The sequence below is a fragment of the Gigantopelta aegis genome, chromosome 10 (assembly GCF_016097555.1).
Source record: "Gigantopelta aegis isolate Gae_Host chromosome 10, Gae_host_genome, whole genome shotgun sequence".
In the NCBI taxonomy this organism is placed as follows: domain Eukaryota; kingdom Metazoa; phylum Mollusca; class Gastropoda; order Neomphalida; family Peltospiridae; genus Gigantopelta; species Gigantopelta aegis.
Window position 1 is genome coordinate 70438832 of NC_054708.1, and position 20089 is coordinate 70458920.

At 34.8% G+C, this 20089-nt stretch overlaps 1 protein-coding gene across 9 annotated transcripts in view; it reads right to left on the reverse strand.

Annotated features, from left to right (window-relative positions):
- LOC121382558 (inositol hexakisphosphate and diphosphoinositol-pentakisphosphate kinase 2-like) overlaps nucleotides 1–20089 on the reverse strand; it is a 122585-nt gene that overhangs the window by 6107 nt on the left and 96389 nt on the right. For 8 of the 9 annotated variants that reach the window (XM_041512024.1, XM_041512019.1, XM_041512023.1 and 5 more), the window contains one exon: nucleotides 12777–12881. In XM_041512024.1, coding sequence (XP_041367958.1) covers nucleotides 12777–12881 — 105 coding nt within the window. Of the gene's footprint in view, nucleotides 1–12776; nucleotides 12882–18244; nucleotides 19484–20089 lie in introns of those variants that run through there. The other variant, XM_041512025.1, reaches the window with a different exon arrangement.

Below are 20089 nucleotides of genomic sequence, written 5' to 3' on the forward strand. Positions count from 1 at the left end.
TGTTTAACGACGCCACTAGAGCACATTGATTAATTAATCATCGGCTATTGGACGTCAAATATTTGGTAATTCTGACAGTCATTGGAGGAAACCTGCTACATTTTTCCTAATGCAACACGGGATCTTTTATACGCACTTTCCCACAGACAGTAAATCACATACCACAGCCTTTGATCAGTTGTAGTGCACTGGTTGGAATGATGGGCTGGATTTAGCTCAGTTGGTTGAGTGCTCGCTTGAGGTGCTTGCCTCGCAGGATCGAACCACCTCAGTGGATCCATTCAGCTGATGGGTTTTGTTCTCGTTCCAACCAGTGCACCACAACTGCACAAAGGCTGTGGTATGTGTTTTCCTGTCTGTGGGAAAGTGCATATAAAATATCCCTGGCTGCATTAGAAAAAATGTAGCGGGTTTCCTCTGTTGACTATGAGTCAGAATTACCAAATGTTTGACATCCAATAGCCAATGATTAATTAATTGATGTGCTTCAGTGGTATCGTTAAACAAAACAAACTTTAACTTTTGGGTTGAAATGAGAAAAAACAAAATCAGTTGAATGGATCCACCAAGGTGGTTCAATCAAGCCAAGGTGGTTCAATCAACCAACTAAGCTAAATCCTGCCCCAGCCAGACAAGAACTACCATTGAGCTACATCTTTATTCAATGATAAGTTATTTCGTACATTCGTCTTCTACATACATATGCTTACACACAATTAAATTAACCACAGGTCAAATGTTTTAACAGCAACAGTCAGGTACACTGTCAATTACTGTAAAATATTACATGCAGTTATTTCAAACTTGTATAAGTCCACATTCAGAAGGTTTGCCCCCATAGTACATGTGTATGTGCATGTGTGTAATTTCTTATATCAGGAGCCTAGCTGGGAATTTTCAGATGGTATGCATACTTTTTTGGCGATGGAATAAAACATAGAGCATACACACATTTACATCATATATTTCAATAAAAAAAAAATATATATTTGTAATCTCAGGTGGTACGCAGCTGTGTACCTGCGTATGTAGAAGCTAGGCCCCTGCATATAAAACCAAAACCTTTTTCAAAGATGATCTTCAAACTAATATCGTCTTGACTGATGCAAATGTGCAAATGATATGCTTCATGTTACTTAAGAACTATGTTAAGTATGTTAAGTATAGACTGTATAGGAAAATTAACACAAACACAGTTAGATGTAATACTAGGTTCATACTACCAACTGCTATGACAAAGTTGGCCAACTTTCTGCTCTCACAACTTCTACGACTGCCCAGTTGCTAGTCTGAATGCTCTTACAATACACAATTTCTACGACTGATTGGTTGTTAATCTGAGCGCACCCATCTTAAGTTGGCAGTTGGGGAAAGTACAATGAAACAGTCGAGTTGGCCAACTTCACAGTGCCAGTTGACAGTCTTATCCTAGCATTAGACACAGTAAAATAACATACCACAAACACGTGAAAATGTTAATGTTTAAGATGAATGTAATAAAAGAAACTAATGATGATTTTTTTTTTTTTGCAGAGGGTTACTAAAAGGTAATCTATAGAGGTCCAAAGATTAAGTGCAAGGAACTGGTCACTAGGTTTTGTTAAAAATCATCAACCAAAATGATTTTGCATATGTAAGTTCAACAACTCGGCCAAAAAAATGCCATATAAAAACACACAGATGGTATATTTAGCATTAGTGATGTGCCAAATAATTGTGTAAAAAATAAGCAGTCATAACTTGAAAAATAGACCACAATACAAAACAGTTTGAACACATGCAATTGTCATGTCAGGTATAGAACTAGCATTGCAACAAACTCGAGTCAAATAGTTTTATCTGTATTTATACATGATGTTGCAAGAGAGAGAGAGAAAGAAAGAGAGAGAGAGAGAGAGAGAGAGAGAGAGAAGAGAGAGAGAGAGAGAGAGAGAAGAGAGAGAGAGAGAGAGAGAGAGAGAGAGAGAGAGAGAGAGAGAAATCTCTTTGCATTGAACGCGTGCAGTTAGGATGTAGTAATGGAAATCAATGATTTCTAAAATAATCACTCGCGGGGGTTAGATAGATCTTTAGGGCTGTATTTGGTATTCGGCACCATACAGAAATGAAAGTAGATTACGGAAAAACCCCACCCAGAAATTTTAATATTAATGGTCGGTTACTGAGACTAGCTCTAGGATTAGTTTAAAAGCTGTGGAGGCTATTCAAAAACCATATTTTAAGTTTTGGATAGAAAAAAAGTCTGGACAAACAGCACTTGTGTCTAATAATTTCTAAAATTAATTGCTTTTAATATCTCTTAATGGTAGTTTGTACACATTTGATACAGGGCCCGAACTTAAGAATTTGTCTCACACGGCAATTTTTAAAAGAATTGCAATGGGTGAAACAGTCCACTGACGGCAATTTTGAGCCTGCCTGTGACAATTTTTTTTAAAGTGACATTTGCAGCAAATAAACCTGACTGAAAGGCTATCGTGTTATATGTAGACATCTTTTAAATGTGTAAATTTTAAATATTGGCAGATGATGTATACCAGGTGTATACATTTCGCCATTGTTGAGGAACTTTATCGACGGCATAAAAGTGCCATCAGTGATGCTCTCTACCTACAGTAATTTATACCTCAACGGCAATTGCCGCCATTGGTGCTGCCGTTAAGTTCGAGCCCTGTGTTAACCTGTTTAATATTTAGAGAATACATTTTTTCTTCTTCTATTTTCATGTCTATATCCAATTAAGGTTCAAGCACACTGCCCTGGGCACACACCTCAGCTATCTGGGCTGTCTGTCCTGGACAGAGGGTTAGTTGTTAGTTGTTAGTGGTTAGTGAGAGAGAAGAGGGTGTAGTGGTCTGGGTGGGAGCCGGTACCAAGATGCGAACCCTGTACCAGCCTTATGTCCGATGGTTTAACCACGACACCACCGAGGCCGGTAGAGAATACTGTGAAATCCTTTCTTTTTACGGGCTTAAATTTTCGAAGATTTGAAGAAAAAAAACCCCACACATTTTATAGTGTACTTAAATTTGTTGATCAAAAAGGTAATATCATAAATTTGTATTATGTATATATATATATATATATATATATATATATATATATATTATATTTTCAACGTGTTCTTAAATTTGTTGATGGCACTAGTCCACAAAAATTAGACCATCACAAACTATGAGAAATTACAATGATGTGGTTTATCGAGGGATCTTTTTTATGCCCTTTCCTATAAACAGAACAATAATAACCACAACCGTTACTGTATGTATGAATGCCCACAAATGACTGTTGGGTCAAATTTCGGGAATTATATCAATTTAATGTTCAAGCATGCCCGTTGTGTTTTTCCTAGCTTGTTTTAGCATGGTGCAGCACCATGCCTCAATAGTCTAGCACCATCTTGCCTTAATCAGCGCCATGCTGCCCTGAGATTAAACAAGCTTTTTTCAGTAATTATTTCTAAAATTGCCTTTATAAAACACCCAAAAAGGTATTATTAATTAATAAAATATGCCTTTTATATCTTTTGCCATTCATTTATTAAAGCAAGCTCATAAATTACATTAAAGTTTATTTCAATTATTTTTTTTTGTATTTTTAATGAAAAACAAGTGCCTGAAAATGGTGAAAATGCCCCAAAAGTGTTTGGTCTACCATGCCTTGCCTAATTTCTAGGGAAATCACTATATATAAAAGATTATGAGAAAGGTTAAAAACATGACCTTTAAGTTTACTAGCATGAGTGAGTGCAGATAACCTGTCTGTGGTTTGGTTGTGACATTGTTCAGCATTGCCAATATTCAGTTATTATTTTAGTCAGCAGGATAATTGTACACCTTTAACCTCATGTATTTAATACCTTCATATTTTCTTTTTGTTGACACTGGTTTCTTCACAGTTAATTATGTAAATTATTAATTTAAGAGTTGAAAATAATTAGTTGCTGTGATTACAAGGCCCTGGTCCAATGAATCACAGAAACAGATCAGAATGGACTGAAATGTGATGGAATGGAGCTTGACAGACGTTGACAAAATTTCAATACAAACATTATACATTTATATGTTGGGACACAGAGATCTGCTGTTTATGTAAACATACAATATAAAACTCAACAGCAAAATACAAGTGTGCTCCATTTTGTTATTTAGTCTCACAGTGCACATTTTGAATGACACGTTAAAATAAATGGTTCACAAAAACAAATACAAATAGTCTCTGAAATAGTCTTATTGAATATTAGTACTTCTTTTGGAACCACAAAGAAATTAAAGTACAGAATTAAAGTAAACAATGGAAAATACTGCATAACAAAATTTCACACCAGTATTTTTAAATCAACATGATGAAATGTAACAATGATAATATATAAAAGACCCAGCTGAAATAGTGTATACAATCTAATTTAGCAACCACATATTTACAAAACAAATGCATGACAAAATGTTTGTTTTACTTTCCAGTGTATAAAACCATCTTATTTGACAATAAATGATTCAAACAGAGAAGACAACAGCTTGGAAAACGAAAACAAAATTCAGGTTAATAAATTGTTGCATACAATAAACTATCCATCCTTCACTTTTGCAAGTGGAAGTATAATTGAGTTGTATAACGTGTCAAACATGTATGCTATGAATAAAGAACTCAATCCTTAAAGCAAGCTATGGAGGTACATGTAACAGCAAAATGAACAAACTCTAAGAGCAGGGATGGCAATAGTGATTATATGCTCTTTAAAGAACACACACACCAAGAAGGCTTTGCCAATATATTGTTATACACATGTACCAATAAAACATCTTAAGACTAAAAAAACATTTACACGATTAAACAGATTTCATTCACCAATAAAATTAGTAAATTGCATAACAAGATACATGTATGTGACCACATGCATATGCTGTGGTGGTCCATTAGTCTACAAGTAATTATGTCAAACTGATGGCTGGTTCATGGCATAATATAGATAACTTTGTCTTGGCCTATAATGGATAATAAACACCATAAGGAAACAACTTTAGTCAAATGTCAGATGCAACACACTTTGGTATCCAATGAAAGGAATATTTAAGGACATCTCAGCACATTGCTGCTAAATCTCAAGTGTGTCATGGGGAGTCCAAAGGGTAATTACCACAGTGGAAATGATTATATGAAGCAGAAGTTTGTTTTGTTTAACACCACCACTAGCACACATTGATTAATTAGTCATCAGCTATTGGATATCAAACATTTGGTCATTCTGACTCGTAGTCATCAGAGGAAACCCGCTACATTTTTCTGATGTAGCAAGGGATGTTTTATATGCACTTTCCCACAGACAGGAAAGCACATACCACGGCCTTTGACCAGTTGTGGTGCACTGGTTGGAATGAGAAAAAACCCAATAAGTTGAACGGATCCACTGAGGTGGCTCAATCCTGCGACACAAGCACCTCAAGTGAGCACTTAACCAACTGAGCTAAATCCTGCCCCTTATATGAATCAGTGCACCTCTGAGCTACATCTTCTAATTCATATAAATGATATAGAAGATTAACCTGATCTTACAAAAATCATGAAAAATTAAATTTTAATTTTTTTTGGTTATATTAAAGCACACAATCCTGAAAAGTTTGAAGACGTGCATTACAATAACAAACACAAAAGGTTTTATGCCAGATTTGTTGCCAAGCAAGTTATATCAAAACAATATAAATTAGGGAATATTGGCAGCCATCTTGAAATTTTATGATTCTTGAACAATCTAGTAAATGATGGAAATGGTCTTATACAACTCACTGCGCCATTGAGCTATATCCTGCTCCCGTGTTAGAATGCAGGCGATATGATAACAAAACTTTTAAAATGGCCACACCTCTCATGATAACAAAGTTTGAAATTATATATTCATGCAGGACCAGGAACATACAACTCAAATTTTATTTGCCAATTTCTCGGGGTTTTTTTCTTTACAAATGTATGAATTATTGATTAATGTGTAAAAAACACCTGATATGAAAAAGACATTACTCCTAGACATATACCAACCTGCAGATTTTCCGTCCTTGACAGAAGCTTGGAAAGAGTGCAAAAAAAATAGAACAGTGAATGTGACAGATATAGGGGGAAAATCACAGATCATAGAACAGAAATAGGTAAGAAATTGTAAGCAAAGATCCATATAAAGTGAGAATATAACCGCACACGTAAACAGCATCAGACCAGGCTTGATCAACAGTTTCTTCACAATAAATTACAATTTATAAATAATAAAATTTTATGAAAATCATTTCCAACATTTCTGAAATGTTTAGGAATCTATTATATGAATTTTTTCAATTACTATTTCTGTTTTGACTTTAACAATCAAGTTTAGCTCCATCACTCTGGTCACATGCTTGCTAAGGGCTGTTCTAAAAATGACCATACCCAGTTAATAAATGTTATACAATATGCACCCATTCACCAAATATATTTTAATTTTACTGTCACAATTCAGAGTTAGAGGTATGGACTGGTAAAGGAAAGGAATGTTTAGTTAACGACACCTCAATCAATCATAACTAGTTTAATGTGCTCCTATACCACTAGGGTTTCGAATACACCTATACCAAGTCTGGCTTCCAATAGGATCGGGGGTCTGACTCGAGACAGGAACTTCTCCTAACTACTGTGGACAATTTTGAAATTTGGAATATTAAATCCAAAATATTAATAATGGGGAAATGGAGGTTAATAAATTTTGACTGCACCCTTAAAACGATATTTTTACCTTAACCACTTTAAATAATATCACCTCAAGACATTGGTATTTGGTGTGTGGAGAAAGGAAATCTACTGTTACCATTCATACAACAGCAGCAAGGGATATTTTATATGCATTTTTCAACAAGACAGGACAGCATATACCAAAGCCAGGGCTAGCTCCGGGTCAGCAGAAAATTAAACTTTAAAAAAATGGAGTTATTTTCATTTTCTAACAAAATATTAATTACTAGTACATATTTCATGAAATTATTTTGCCAAATTAAATTAAAATTTGCCAATTGTTTTTGAAATTTGGCAAGTGCCAAAGCTAGCCCTGATAGCCTTTGATATAATAATTTCTTGGGATCTGGTTTGGATGGAGAAAGACCTCAATGGATTCATCAAGGACTACTGCACCTTTGACCAATCACATCTGAGCCAAGCTGTCTACCTTTGAGGTAGAACCCACGTCGTTATAAGTGAGGTGGCCGATCTCAAACATCTATTTGTTGTTCATTTGACAAACAATTATTCAATAACAATAACTGAATTTCAGTGAAATACATGAATAAACCACACACAAAATATTCCGTTGACTGAACCATCAAGATGAGGTATCAGTGGATTGAGATACATCTGACAGTTCTCAATGAAAAGCATTTGAAGACCTTCAGACATTCTGGTCAAGATAGTGTTTGACTGTATACATGTACTGAGAAACCTCTCAATACCGGACTCTCTGTAAACCAGAATTCCCTCAAAACCAGATGTTTTACAGAGTCCCTTGTTAAAAACCAGTACAGAACTTAACCTGTCTAAACCGGATACCTCTTGAAATCAGACATTTTTCTTGGTCCCAAGGGTGTCCGGTTTAGAGGGGTTTCACTGTATATGAATATATATACTTATAATTTAATTGGTGCTCCTTTCCCACATGATCATTTCTAGAACAGCTCTAAGACACACAAGGTGGTGAATGTTAAATAGTCTGCAAGATAGTGGGCACTTCAAGACATACCACAGTCTAGATGCAGTTGACTAGCCATAAGATCAGGAAAGCTGGCTGACCCCACATGGCCACTAGTGCAATAAAAGCCTGAAGACATGGAACAAAATAATATGTTAAATAAAAAAAAGAGCCAAAAAAAAAAAGAGAGAGAGCAATTGTCCTGAAAAAGTAAAATGAATCAAAGAACAGTAGTAAACCTAAATTAGGATTTCAATGTAACTTGTACCAGGTTATTCAAACAAATATATTTTGAGCTCCTCTGCATGTAAAGTTTTGCAAAATAGCTCCATTTTAAATACATTTGAAAAAAAAGAGAGACACGCACAAAAGCAAAAGAAAGTCATCACTTAGAATGCTCCTCATTCAGAAAGAGCTGCTAGTTGACATTCATTTGTAGTAAAGTACTATCACAAAATATTAATATGTTTATGAGGAGTTACAGAAAAGATTAAAAACCAAACATTTAAATGCCTTTGTGCAATTGTACAATACTGTAGATCCTGAAAATAATGTGATCATAATATTATGCGAAAAATGCAAGTTTGTGTTATTCGCATTAATTAATAACATGATGCATTCATTTCTGTTTTGTCCAGCAGTATTCCACCAAGCTATATATGTCACACGCTATTAAAACAAACAAAGATTACAATTATAATACATCGTATGCAAGACAGACTAAGTGTCCAATATTTCAGCAACAGCCGACACGATTCATCGTGCATGAATGAGTTTGAGCATGCCAATCCTGAGGTTGACCATGTTTTTGTTTTTTTTATTTTTCTGTTCAAGTTCGATGTAGCTTTCTTGGCATATCTTAGGAAGATATAGTTGTAAATGTTTAGCCAGATTTAGGTAACTATACATGTTAGGTAAAGTACTGCTGCAAAAATATGCTTTGAGTTGATCTCACCAAAAACACTAGGAACTAAACAGGTTAATTGATGTGTATACAGACTTGTTAGTTAATAGTTGATCTCACTGAAGACACCTGTAACTCAGATTTAACCGAAAAGTACACAGACATGTGCTATTAATTTAGGAAAGTAATATTTCATAGGGAGGCCACTCGCATTAATTTCATGTTGCATTTTAGTCTGCCCACCATCACTCGCATTATTTAAGGATGCATTAATTTCAGGTTCTACAGTATTTATGTAACATTTCTTTGGTATTCTTCTGATTTTTTTTATAAATATAGTCATCACAGGACACTGACACAGATCTACCTGCTCCAGACTTCCTATTTGTGTACTCCAGTGAAAAATATTGTATATTTAAAAAAAACATCAAAAAAAAAATTCTAAATTTATTTGAATACATAGAAAATAATTGTGTTCAAATACATGTACAAATAATTTTAGCCCTTTTTTTTGTATTTTCAAAATGTCAGTACATTTTATTTAACTTTTGTTTTCCTATGTCCCAGTAATAACAAAAGTTAAACGTTCTATTTCCCAGGCCAACACCCAAATGAACACCCTGCTCATATTATTTTTGATAATCTGGTTATTATACACTTATTTTTTGATGAATAACTTTCTTGCATTCTGTGTCTATTTATCAACTGATTTTCACAAACTTGTACTTCAAATGAAATAGCAAAATATTTGTCAAACTTCTTGTTATGTTTGGAATGCTCAACAATTGAAATTCATGGGTTATTTTACAATTGCAATTTTAATTTATTTGTAATAAACACCACATATGAAGAACTCTAAGTCACACTTCTTGCAAAGTTAATTTTCATCAAACCCACAATGGCAGTGTGTAACTGTTGTGACAGTAATTTGATTTAAACATATTTTATTACTGTCAAAATAAACAGTTTTGGGATTGGCCAACAGGCTTATGCCTATATTATAGCCTCGTCCAGCATTTTACAAAATGTTACAATAATATTATAGTCAACATGACAATAATTTACATGTATTCAAACACTAATAGTGACCTACGGTATATAATGCAGTCCAGTATAAAATGATAATGATTTCATACTTCCAACATTGTGTTTTTTATTGCACATGTTCCCTGTGAGTATACCTTAAAGTAACAGGTATTTTTGAAGCATCATTGCAAAGGCATAAGGTAGTACGGAAAATGCTGTAATAACTACCACAAATTTTACCACAGATTGTACTGGCAATGCTTTGGTAGGCTCAACTTTCTTTTGTTATTTAAAAATATATTTTTTTAATAAATGAGTAAGAAATTATTTTTAGGTGTACTATATTTTAATTTTGTGGTGTACTCTGGCTTAAAATTGAGTACAAAATATGCAGAAAATGGACAGCTGTTAAAACTGCATTATATCCAAAAAGGCTGTGAAGAAACACCACCAGCACCACTACCACCACCACATTAAACTGCTTGATACATGCTTTGATCATAACATCACATTTGATTGCATTACTGGAATGAAACTGAAAGGGTAACCGGCCTCGGTGGCGTCGTGGCAGGTCATCGGTCTACAGGCTGGTAGGTACTGGGTTCGGATCCCAGTCGAGGCATGGGATTTTTAATCCAGATACCGACTCCAAACCCTGAGTGAGTGCTCCGCAAGACTCAATGGGTAGGTGTAAACCACTTGCACCGACCAGTGATCCATAACTGGTTCAACAAAGGCCATGGTTTGTGCTATCCTGCCTGTGGGAAGCGCAAATAAAAGATCCCTTGCTGCCAATCGGAAGAGTAGCCCATGTAGTGACGACAGCGGGTTTCCTCTCAAAATCTGTGTGGTCCTTAACCATATGTCTGACGCCATATAACCGTAAATAAAATGTGTTGAGTGCGTCGTTAAATAAAACACTTCTTTCTTTCTTTCTGAAAGGGTAAACCTCAAGTTTAGGCAATAACGTTTCATAAGCATGGACAAAGGATGAAGTGAAGGTCTTCAAGTCAGCCTAAGTCATGACTTGTATTTCTTCTTTAAAAAAGTCTTTGTCATGACTGTCATTTGAACATTCTTTCAGAATATTCATCTACTGTCAGCATTTAATATTTTAATGTTGAGTGTGTTGTTAAATAAAACATTTCCCTCCTTAATACATTTGTATTTGAATGTTATCACTAGATGACATGATACTATCAGACTACAGTACTGGAGATACATTGTAATCAGCCCTATGATGCACAAACTGCTTTCAATGGATTTTCATTACTTTAACATCCACAAGGTGAGTCAAGCATTAACTACAGTATTTTAAATTACTAAAAAAAACACTAATCCCCCACCCCACCCCAACAATACCCCTAAAAAACCCACACACAAAAATTAGTACACTGTTGACATGATGTCATATCTGCATTAAAAAGGTCTGATTGACTGTTGAGCTTTGACTGATTAAACATTTGTTTCTTGATCTAGTGATCTGAAAATATCTCAATGTATTTTTCTTTGCATGAAGATAGCATATTGCAACTTGAATCTCCTAAAAGCTTCAGATAAAAATGCATAGAAGCTACAGTTTCTATTTGTCACATCTGACATATCTTTGCATAGAAAAACAAAATGAATCTCAATAGTTATCTTGTGGACATGGAAAACTTTACAAAACAGTATCATAATTCTGAGCAGTCAAAAACAGTGCTATTACTCTTGAATAAAGAAACTACTTATTTGGACAAGCAAATATATTGTCGGACAAGTAGATTTCTTCTTATTTCTACCACTGATATCCATCTTTAAAAACATTTGAATAAAAAATACAGATTTTACACAGTGAAAATACTATTACTATTAAGGGTTCACGAAGGATTCAAGTTCATTCCCAAGAAAACTGGACTTTTGCACATATATTCATTCATGCAAATGTTGCTTCTATAAGCTAATTATCACAAACTGCATCTATGATTTACCTTTCAAACGGGCACCGCTTACTTCGGTTAGAACAAAGCATTTAGTACCGATCAGATAAGCTGCACAAGAGGCAAATGTACCGGTAATATACGTATGCTAAAGAAAATCTATAGTTAGGTACTTTTCACATACATTAGCATAAATATATTATTCAGAGGCGGATCTAAGGGGGGGGGGGGGGGCACGGGCTCGGACCCCCCGAAATTTTGCGATAGTTATAATTTTATTATATATTAATTTTCATTTTGTTTTTTATGATCCTCCCCCAAAGTTCCCTTGGCATTTCACCTCATGTCAATGCCCCCCCCCCCAATGGATTTTCTGGATCCGCCACTGTTATTTGCTATACTTTAGTAATGGCACATGTTTACACTAATACAATTCTTTCTGCTTGTTTAAATCATGTCATTCTTTTTTTTTAAATCAAGTAAACAACAGACATGAATTGTTAAAATAACAATGTGGTATGTGTGTGTAATTTAATGTGGTCAATATACACACAGGCTAATTTTATTATTTTACATCCTTTAGATATTATGGGCAAAATGTATACAGCCTGTATTCGTCTTACACTACATATATTTACAATGCTTAAACATCTGCATTTAATAGCATCAGGCTTTGTAAGTTTGGCCCTTGATGTCTTTATCTTTCAGCTGAAATTCATGACTTTTCGTCGAAAATGTCCAATCAAACAAAGCATTAAAGCTAACAAATTGTGCATCATTCATGATCGCTGGAATATGCAAGATTGCACAATACATAAAAATGTATAAATATCCACCCAAGAATGATGATTTAGCCAAGAAATTATACTGCATATGATACAGATAACAATGAAATGTTATTGTATTACAAAATTACTGTTTCCTGGCTTCTGAAATGTGTAGAGGAGGGTGAGAACTCATGGTGAGAATTTGTGATCAATTCATTATTCTGTAGTCTGAACGGATTGTAAATGTCTGCCTGTACTCACACTCTTTTTTTCCTTTACACAAATAAAAATAAAACTACCTTCCAATTCACTACGAAGCTCTTTTTTCTCTCTTTTTTTCCTAAAGAATGACCTCATAAGATTTTTTTTTAAAGTAGAAAAATATAAACAAAAATGTAATTAAACATGAAACAAATATTGTTATTTCAGCATAAGTTAACAAAAGAACAAAAATATCTTACCTTTAAACACATCTCTATTCAGATAGAAGAGGCTGGAGAACGAATGGTGATGTCTTTCAGTCGCAAGTGGCAAATGTACTGTCTTGTAGTTTCTCTGAACATAATCTGAAACAAATAGGCAGATTTTATAACATTAAGTCATTTAAAATACTTGTTTACCAGTGGGGTTTTTTAAATTCACTTTTTAGCTTTTATTGGATTTCAAATGATTTTGTAAGTAAAACCCCCCACATAAAAACAGGGTTTAAATAATCATGTTACAGATGTCACTATATTTACCAATAGAATCCAAACAAATATTCATTAAGTCAGCAGGAAATTAAATTCATGAACTAATAATGTGATATATATGCAATGTTGAAATCTCAGTAAACTAATAACTGGCACTCTGTCTCTTTTATATGTACATGTACATGTAGTTTCTAGCACTTGATGTTATACTGTTAAAAGTCTTCAGGTTCTTCTTTGAATCTCAATCTGAAAGAGCTTTTGCTATGGGTCTCCTTCAAGTCTATCTTCTGAGCTAAAATCCTTACAAAAGACACCTAACCCAACTTCCTTTAAGTTTGTAAGCACCAGGACTAAAAGTTAAGCCAGCTACTTTTCACTAAACATTTGCAAATTATTTTGACTGGTTCTCGAAATGGTCATTCCGTTTAAAATGTAGTGCCAAAACCAGTCTACCAAGCGTTAGTGACAGGCAGCTTGCTGAACTTAACCCTGAACTACTTTGACAGGTGGCACTGCAGGTAACAGCTGCCAGAACAATTAATGAAAACCCTAATATGGCATAGAAAGACATCCACATTAAGCACGTTAATGTAATAAATAAATAAATCACATAAATCAAACTTCATAACAGAGACATGGTGATCTGGAACAGAAAGCAATCAATCTTTCCAAAAGGATATATCTTTTATTTTAAGTAGAAACAATCCTTTCCAAACCATAAATGTCTTTTTTAAAGCATTATTAAGACCATCACTTACAAGACACATATCCAGCAAATACATAAATACAGGTATCTTGCATGAGTGTCCAGCAAATACATAAATACAGGTATCTTGCATAAGGGTCCAGCAAATACATAAATACAGGTATCTTGCATGGGTGTCCAGCAAATAACATAAATACAAGTATCTTACATGGATGTCCAGCAAATACATAAATACAGGTATCTTGCATGGGTGTCCAGCAAATACATAAATATAGGTATCTTACATGGGTGTCCAGCAAATAAATAAATAAATACAGGAATCTTGCATGGGTGTCCAGTAAATACATAAATACTGGTACCTTGCACGGATGTCCAGCAAATAAATAAATACTGGTACCTTGCATGGGTATCCAGCAAATACATAAATACTAGTACCTTGCATGAGAGTCCAGCAAATACATAAATACAGATACCTTCAGAGCTGCCAACCCCTAGCCACAAGTGAGAGTAGCATTCATGACAAGCTGAGCGTAGCAAATGATATTTGAGCGTAGCATGGCCAAATATCATAAACAACAGCAAAGGAAAACACCAAATAACTACGTCATAGTAACCGCAAATGACTGGGTCATGCTATTTTTAGCATAGATAATGCTTGTCATCGGTTAAGGGATACGGACATACCCGAAATGTAACGAAAGAAAGAAAGAAAGAAATTTTTATTTAACGACGCACTCAACACATTTTATTTACGGTTATATGGCGTCAGACATATGGTTACGGACCACACAGATTTTGAGAGGAAACCCGCTGTTGCCACTTCATGGGATACTCTTTCCGATTAGCAGCAAGGGATCTTTTATTTGTGCTTCCAACAGGCAGGATAGCACAAACCATGGCCTTTGTTGAACCAGTTATGGATCACTGGTTGGTGCAAGTACCCACCTACCCATTGACCCTTGTGGAGCACTCACTCAGGGTTTGGAGTCGGTATCTGGATTAAAAATCCCATGCCTCGACTGGGATCCGAACCCATTACCTACCAGCCTGTTGACCAATGGCCTAACCACGACGCCACCGAGGCCGATAAAAAATGTAACGAATGTTGTCAAATAAGTCGGGCGATTTGAATAGGATTATGAATGACTAAAAAAATTTTTTTAAAACAGCATCGAAATGCAATAAACAGAAAATTAACTGCTGTGCGATGATGTGATCAATATTAAATTTGAATGCTTATATTCTTATTTCAAATTAAAATTAAAATTACTCTATTCCTAACTGGCATACTTTCAAATGCAATTTTCTATATTCATGGAATGCAAGCGTAATATAAATAAAGAAAAGTTCTTTGAACGTTTTATAGTACGCAACACTGGGGTTGGCCTACAGTAAAACTACATGTCTGTTATTGAATGTATCTTACTGTAACTGTTTTACAATGGTTCTTAATCCGCAAATTATACTTTTATATTTTGGAATAAAAGACACAGAAATGAGAAATTTGGTTTTTAGTTACTGTATTCCAAGATTACTTCCAATTTTTAGTATAACTGCCAGAAATCGCCCGCTTTTCAACTGTACTCTGTAGACCTATAATTTTGTATATAGATAAAACATATATGCTTGCCAAATAAAACATAATTTGTTAGTAGAAACCTTGGCCAAATACACTAATCATCCAGTTATGTTTATCTGTTGCAAACGTTATTACTGGTTTTCATTAGCGTATCATACTGGATTTTTTTTTCAACTGTACGTAGCAATTTGGGCACGAGTTTAGCAGCGTAGCAAACGTCGACTAAGCGTAGCAAACTACACCCAAAGTGTAGCAGTTGGCAGCTCTGTACCTTGCATGGATGTCCAGCAAATACATAAATACTGATACCGTGTATGGGTATCCAGCAAATACATAAATACTGATACCTTGCATAGATGTCCAGCGTATACATAGATAGGGTACCTTGCATGGATGTCAAGCAAATACATAAATACTGGTACCTTGCATGGATGTCAAGCAAATATATAAATAGGGTACCTTGCATGGATGTCCAGCAAATAAATAAATACAGGTACCTTGCATGGATGTCCAGCAAATACATAAATACTGGTACCTTGCATGGATGTCCAGCAAATATATAAATAGGGTACCTTGCATGGATGTCCAGCAAATACATAAATACTGGTACCTTGCATGGATGTCCAGCAAATACATAAATACTGGTACCCTGCATGGATGTCCAGCAAATACATAAATACTGGTACCTTGCATGAATGTCCAGCAAATACATAAATACTGGTACCCTGCATGGGTGTCCAGCAAATACATAAATACTGGTACCCTGCATGGATGTCCAGCAAATACATAAATACAGGTACCCTGCATGGATGTCCAACAAATACATAAATACTGGTACCTTGCATGGATGTCCAGCAAATACATAAATACTGGTACCTTGCATGGATGTCAAGCAAATATATAAATAGGGTACCTTGCATGGATGTCAGTACTTTGTCACTGTTCAGTATACATATACAGAAAAATTGCCCAGTAACTAAGGATTACTAAATAGAATTATAAAATGTATCTATGAGGAGGAAAACATATCTGCTTTCACCAATAGAAAATAAGCCATAATCTACATATATCTTTAGTCATAAATGAGAAACAGGATACAGATTTTGAGTGCAGTATTTAGCTTTGTATTCAAACAAAAACAGAATGAATTACAGAAAGAAAACTCAGCCAAATCCTTGCTTCTGTTCCTGGCTAGTTGGATTCTGTTAAGAATTATTAGTAACAGTTTCAATGGAAGTTAGTTGCAAACAGAAAAAAAAAAGAGGAAAAAAAACAGTCAAGCATTACACTATTATTTGAACATCAAAACATCAAAAACTATTGCTCACTGCTGGCTCTAACTGTACAAATGGACAGCTTTATCCTACAGATATATTGGACAGGTAAAGTGATGAACAAGCCCAATGCTATACATTCCTCTTGCTAGCATTCAGTGGTGTGACACAAACACAGCATCAGTAGCCCGGTATGATTACAATGACATGAACACTGGTTTGCTTATAGGCATGCAGATGAATATTTAAATGTGGTAAATTGTGTAAAGTCTAACAGTGTAATTCAGAGCTCGAACTGGAGGTAAAATATGGCCTGTTGTCCTCCTAGGTTAAAACAGTAACAACAGAAATATGTCTTGCTAAGAAAAAAAGAATGGCATGCTGGAAAATAAGCCTGCAAAGGGTGAGAAGATTTGAGATAATAAGTGAAAACTTTTGAAGTCTGAAATGTTTTTTGGAGCATTATGGAATTAAAATATAATAATAGAATCATGAGTTAAATAGCATATGAAACAATCGTACATACATCGGCCTCTTAAGAAGATGACCTGCAATTTGTGGGCTGGTTATGGCAGGTGAATTTCTAGTTCACCAGCTAGGTCTAAAAAATTGACCACTTTTCACATTTTGCAGGCTGCTATTTCAAGCCCTGGACATTTTATAAGTACAAAACCATATACAATAATCATGCAAATAGGCAAAAGGAATAAATATTACTATTAGTTAACCACAACAGTAGCATTCTCCAGGGAACATTTTGTTTTCAAAATCTTCATTAGCGATATTTCTAGTCAACTGAAAATTGATTAGCAATGTTTTGAAATTGTGTAGTGATACCTGAAACTTGCATAGCGAATTGCGATGCGAGACTGAACAAAATTTCCCCGTTCTTTCTACACTCTCATAGCCATTTTTGAATTTAGAAGCCCATTTGGTTTTCAGCCCTTGAGTTTAAAAATTAATTTTATCTTTATTTGATTTTAACACCTATGGGATTAAATTGAAATAAAATGCTTATAGTAATCCTACATGTACACGTATGTAAGATCTCATATATAAATATCTGAAGATATAATTAGTATTAATTTAATATGGGGGGGGGTAAAGGGGGGGGGGTTGGGGTGGAAAACAAAAAAAACCCCAAACCACACCCATAAAAAAAACCCAATAATATTTGTTTGTTCACCATGGAAGTACAACAACTGCAACTATGGATAATAATTATTTATTTGTAATTAAAATGTGCCTTTAAACAGAGGGCTTAAATTTTGAAGAAAAAAAGTTCTTTGATATGGGTACAGCCCAGACTGAATATAATTCTAAATAGTTTCATTATTTGGTTAATACATGTGTGTGTAAACTATATGCAAACCCTGCAGTTGCCCACGGCAATCGACAATGCCGTATAGTTTGTAATTCTAAATAGTTTCATTATTTGGTTAATACATGTGTGTGTAAACTATATGCAAACCCTGCAGTTGCCCACGGCAATCGACAATGCCGTGTAGTTTGTAGTTCTAAATAGTTTCATTATTTGGTTAATACATGTGTGTGTAAACTATATGCAAACCCTGCAGTTGCCCACGGCAATCGACAATGCCGTGTAGTTTGTAATTCTAAATAGTTTCATTATTTGGTTAATACATGTGTGTGTAAACTATATGCAAACCAAACCCTGCAGTTGCCCACGGCAATCGACAATGCCGTGTAGTTTGTAATTCTAAATAGTTTCATTATTTGGTTAATACATGTGTGTGTAAACTATATGCAAACCCTGCAGTTGCCCACGGCAATCGACAATGCCGTGTAGTTTGTAATTCTAAATAGTTTCATTATTTGGTTAATACATGTGTGTGTAAACTATATGCAAACCCTGCAGTTGCCCACGGCAATCGACAATGCCGTGTAGTTTGTAATTCTCCACGGCACTCTTTTGCCTTGGACTATATTCAGGATTTTTTCAATGGCATGTGGGTTTTTTTTGCCGTGTACATTTTTTTAATTGCAGGGGTTATATATGTAAAATATCCAAATGAATACAGTTGCTACATGTACAATTATTTAAATAGTCAGATTACTATTACCACGGTCTACTTACTTTTAGCGTCATTTACACAAACTAGAATTTTAATGTGAAAGCAAAAATGTTACATAAAAAACAAAAACATGCTCAACAATGCTTAGAAACAATTTCTATTGTGAATCGGTCCAATGTATCCAAACTAAAAATCACAACATGTAAACAACATATAATAAGAATCAAATGTCAATAACCTATATACAGAAACACTATTGGAGATGTTGGATATAAGAATATAACAATAGCGGATTAAATAACATAAGACTGTTAGTGGCAATTACAAAAGGACATTTCACATCATTTACATATTCTAAAAAATTTAATCACACTTTTATTAATTAAAAAGGAAATGATATTTCATATGAGGAGAAAAGTAGACCATAACCATATAATATACATTTAATGTACAATACTGCCTTTACATATCAATCAAATGAAAATTGCAAAAATAAATATGTATCTCTGTACAAGACATAGTTCAAAGGATTAGAAAATCAATGTAAACATTTACATCTGTCCTCCAAAATATAACCACTTTTATGTAATCAGGACATTAATGATTGGTGAAATGTTTGTCAATTAACCCTTCTCTGTTTATATAAAAATTGGCAAGTCTTGAAGTAACAACTTCACGCATGGAGCTCATCTGGTCTGGATATTATTTTCACCTGGATTTCAATGTTTATCAGAATGCAGATGCTTAACCCACTGACACTTCTTTTTTAAACTCAGTACATGTCTATTTTTTAAAATTAAAACAGTACTCAGTTCTCTGACATACAGGTAAGCAAGCCAGGAACTACAATTTTTGTATGTCACCATTACCTTGACTGAGCACTGAAATAAAAGAAATTCTTTTGCTACTAAAGTTTAAACACTTAAACAGTAAAAGAATGTTTGTTGAATAACAACTTAGTGCATTTTAAACTACATAATATTATATGATCATTTGGTGCCTAAACCAGCTGAGACCATATTGGCCAATCCAACTAAATAGGTCAGGTCAGGCCATAGGGTCATAGAGCAAGCTGTTGTAGCACACACCTTGGCCTTAGCCGGCTCCTCCATTCAGGGCCCTGCTCCACGAAGCGATTTTAGCCCTAAGATCACCTTAAATGCATATGGTAGCTATGCTCTTAAGGTGAACTTTGTGGAACGGGGTCCTGGACAGGACCAACTAATTAGCAGCTCAGGATCTTTTAAATGCAGTTTCCAACAAATAGGACTCTACATAAGATGCAAATGGTAGCTCAGGTTACATATCAGTTAGTGCTCGCTTGATGCGTGGTCAGTCTAGGATCAATCCCCACCAGTGGGCCCATTTGGGCTATTTCTTGTTCCAGCCAGTGCACCACGACTAGTATATCAAATGCTATCCTGTCTGTGGGATGGTGCATATAAAAGGTCCCTTAATACTAATGAAAAAATGTAGCAGGTTTGCTG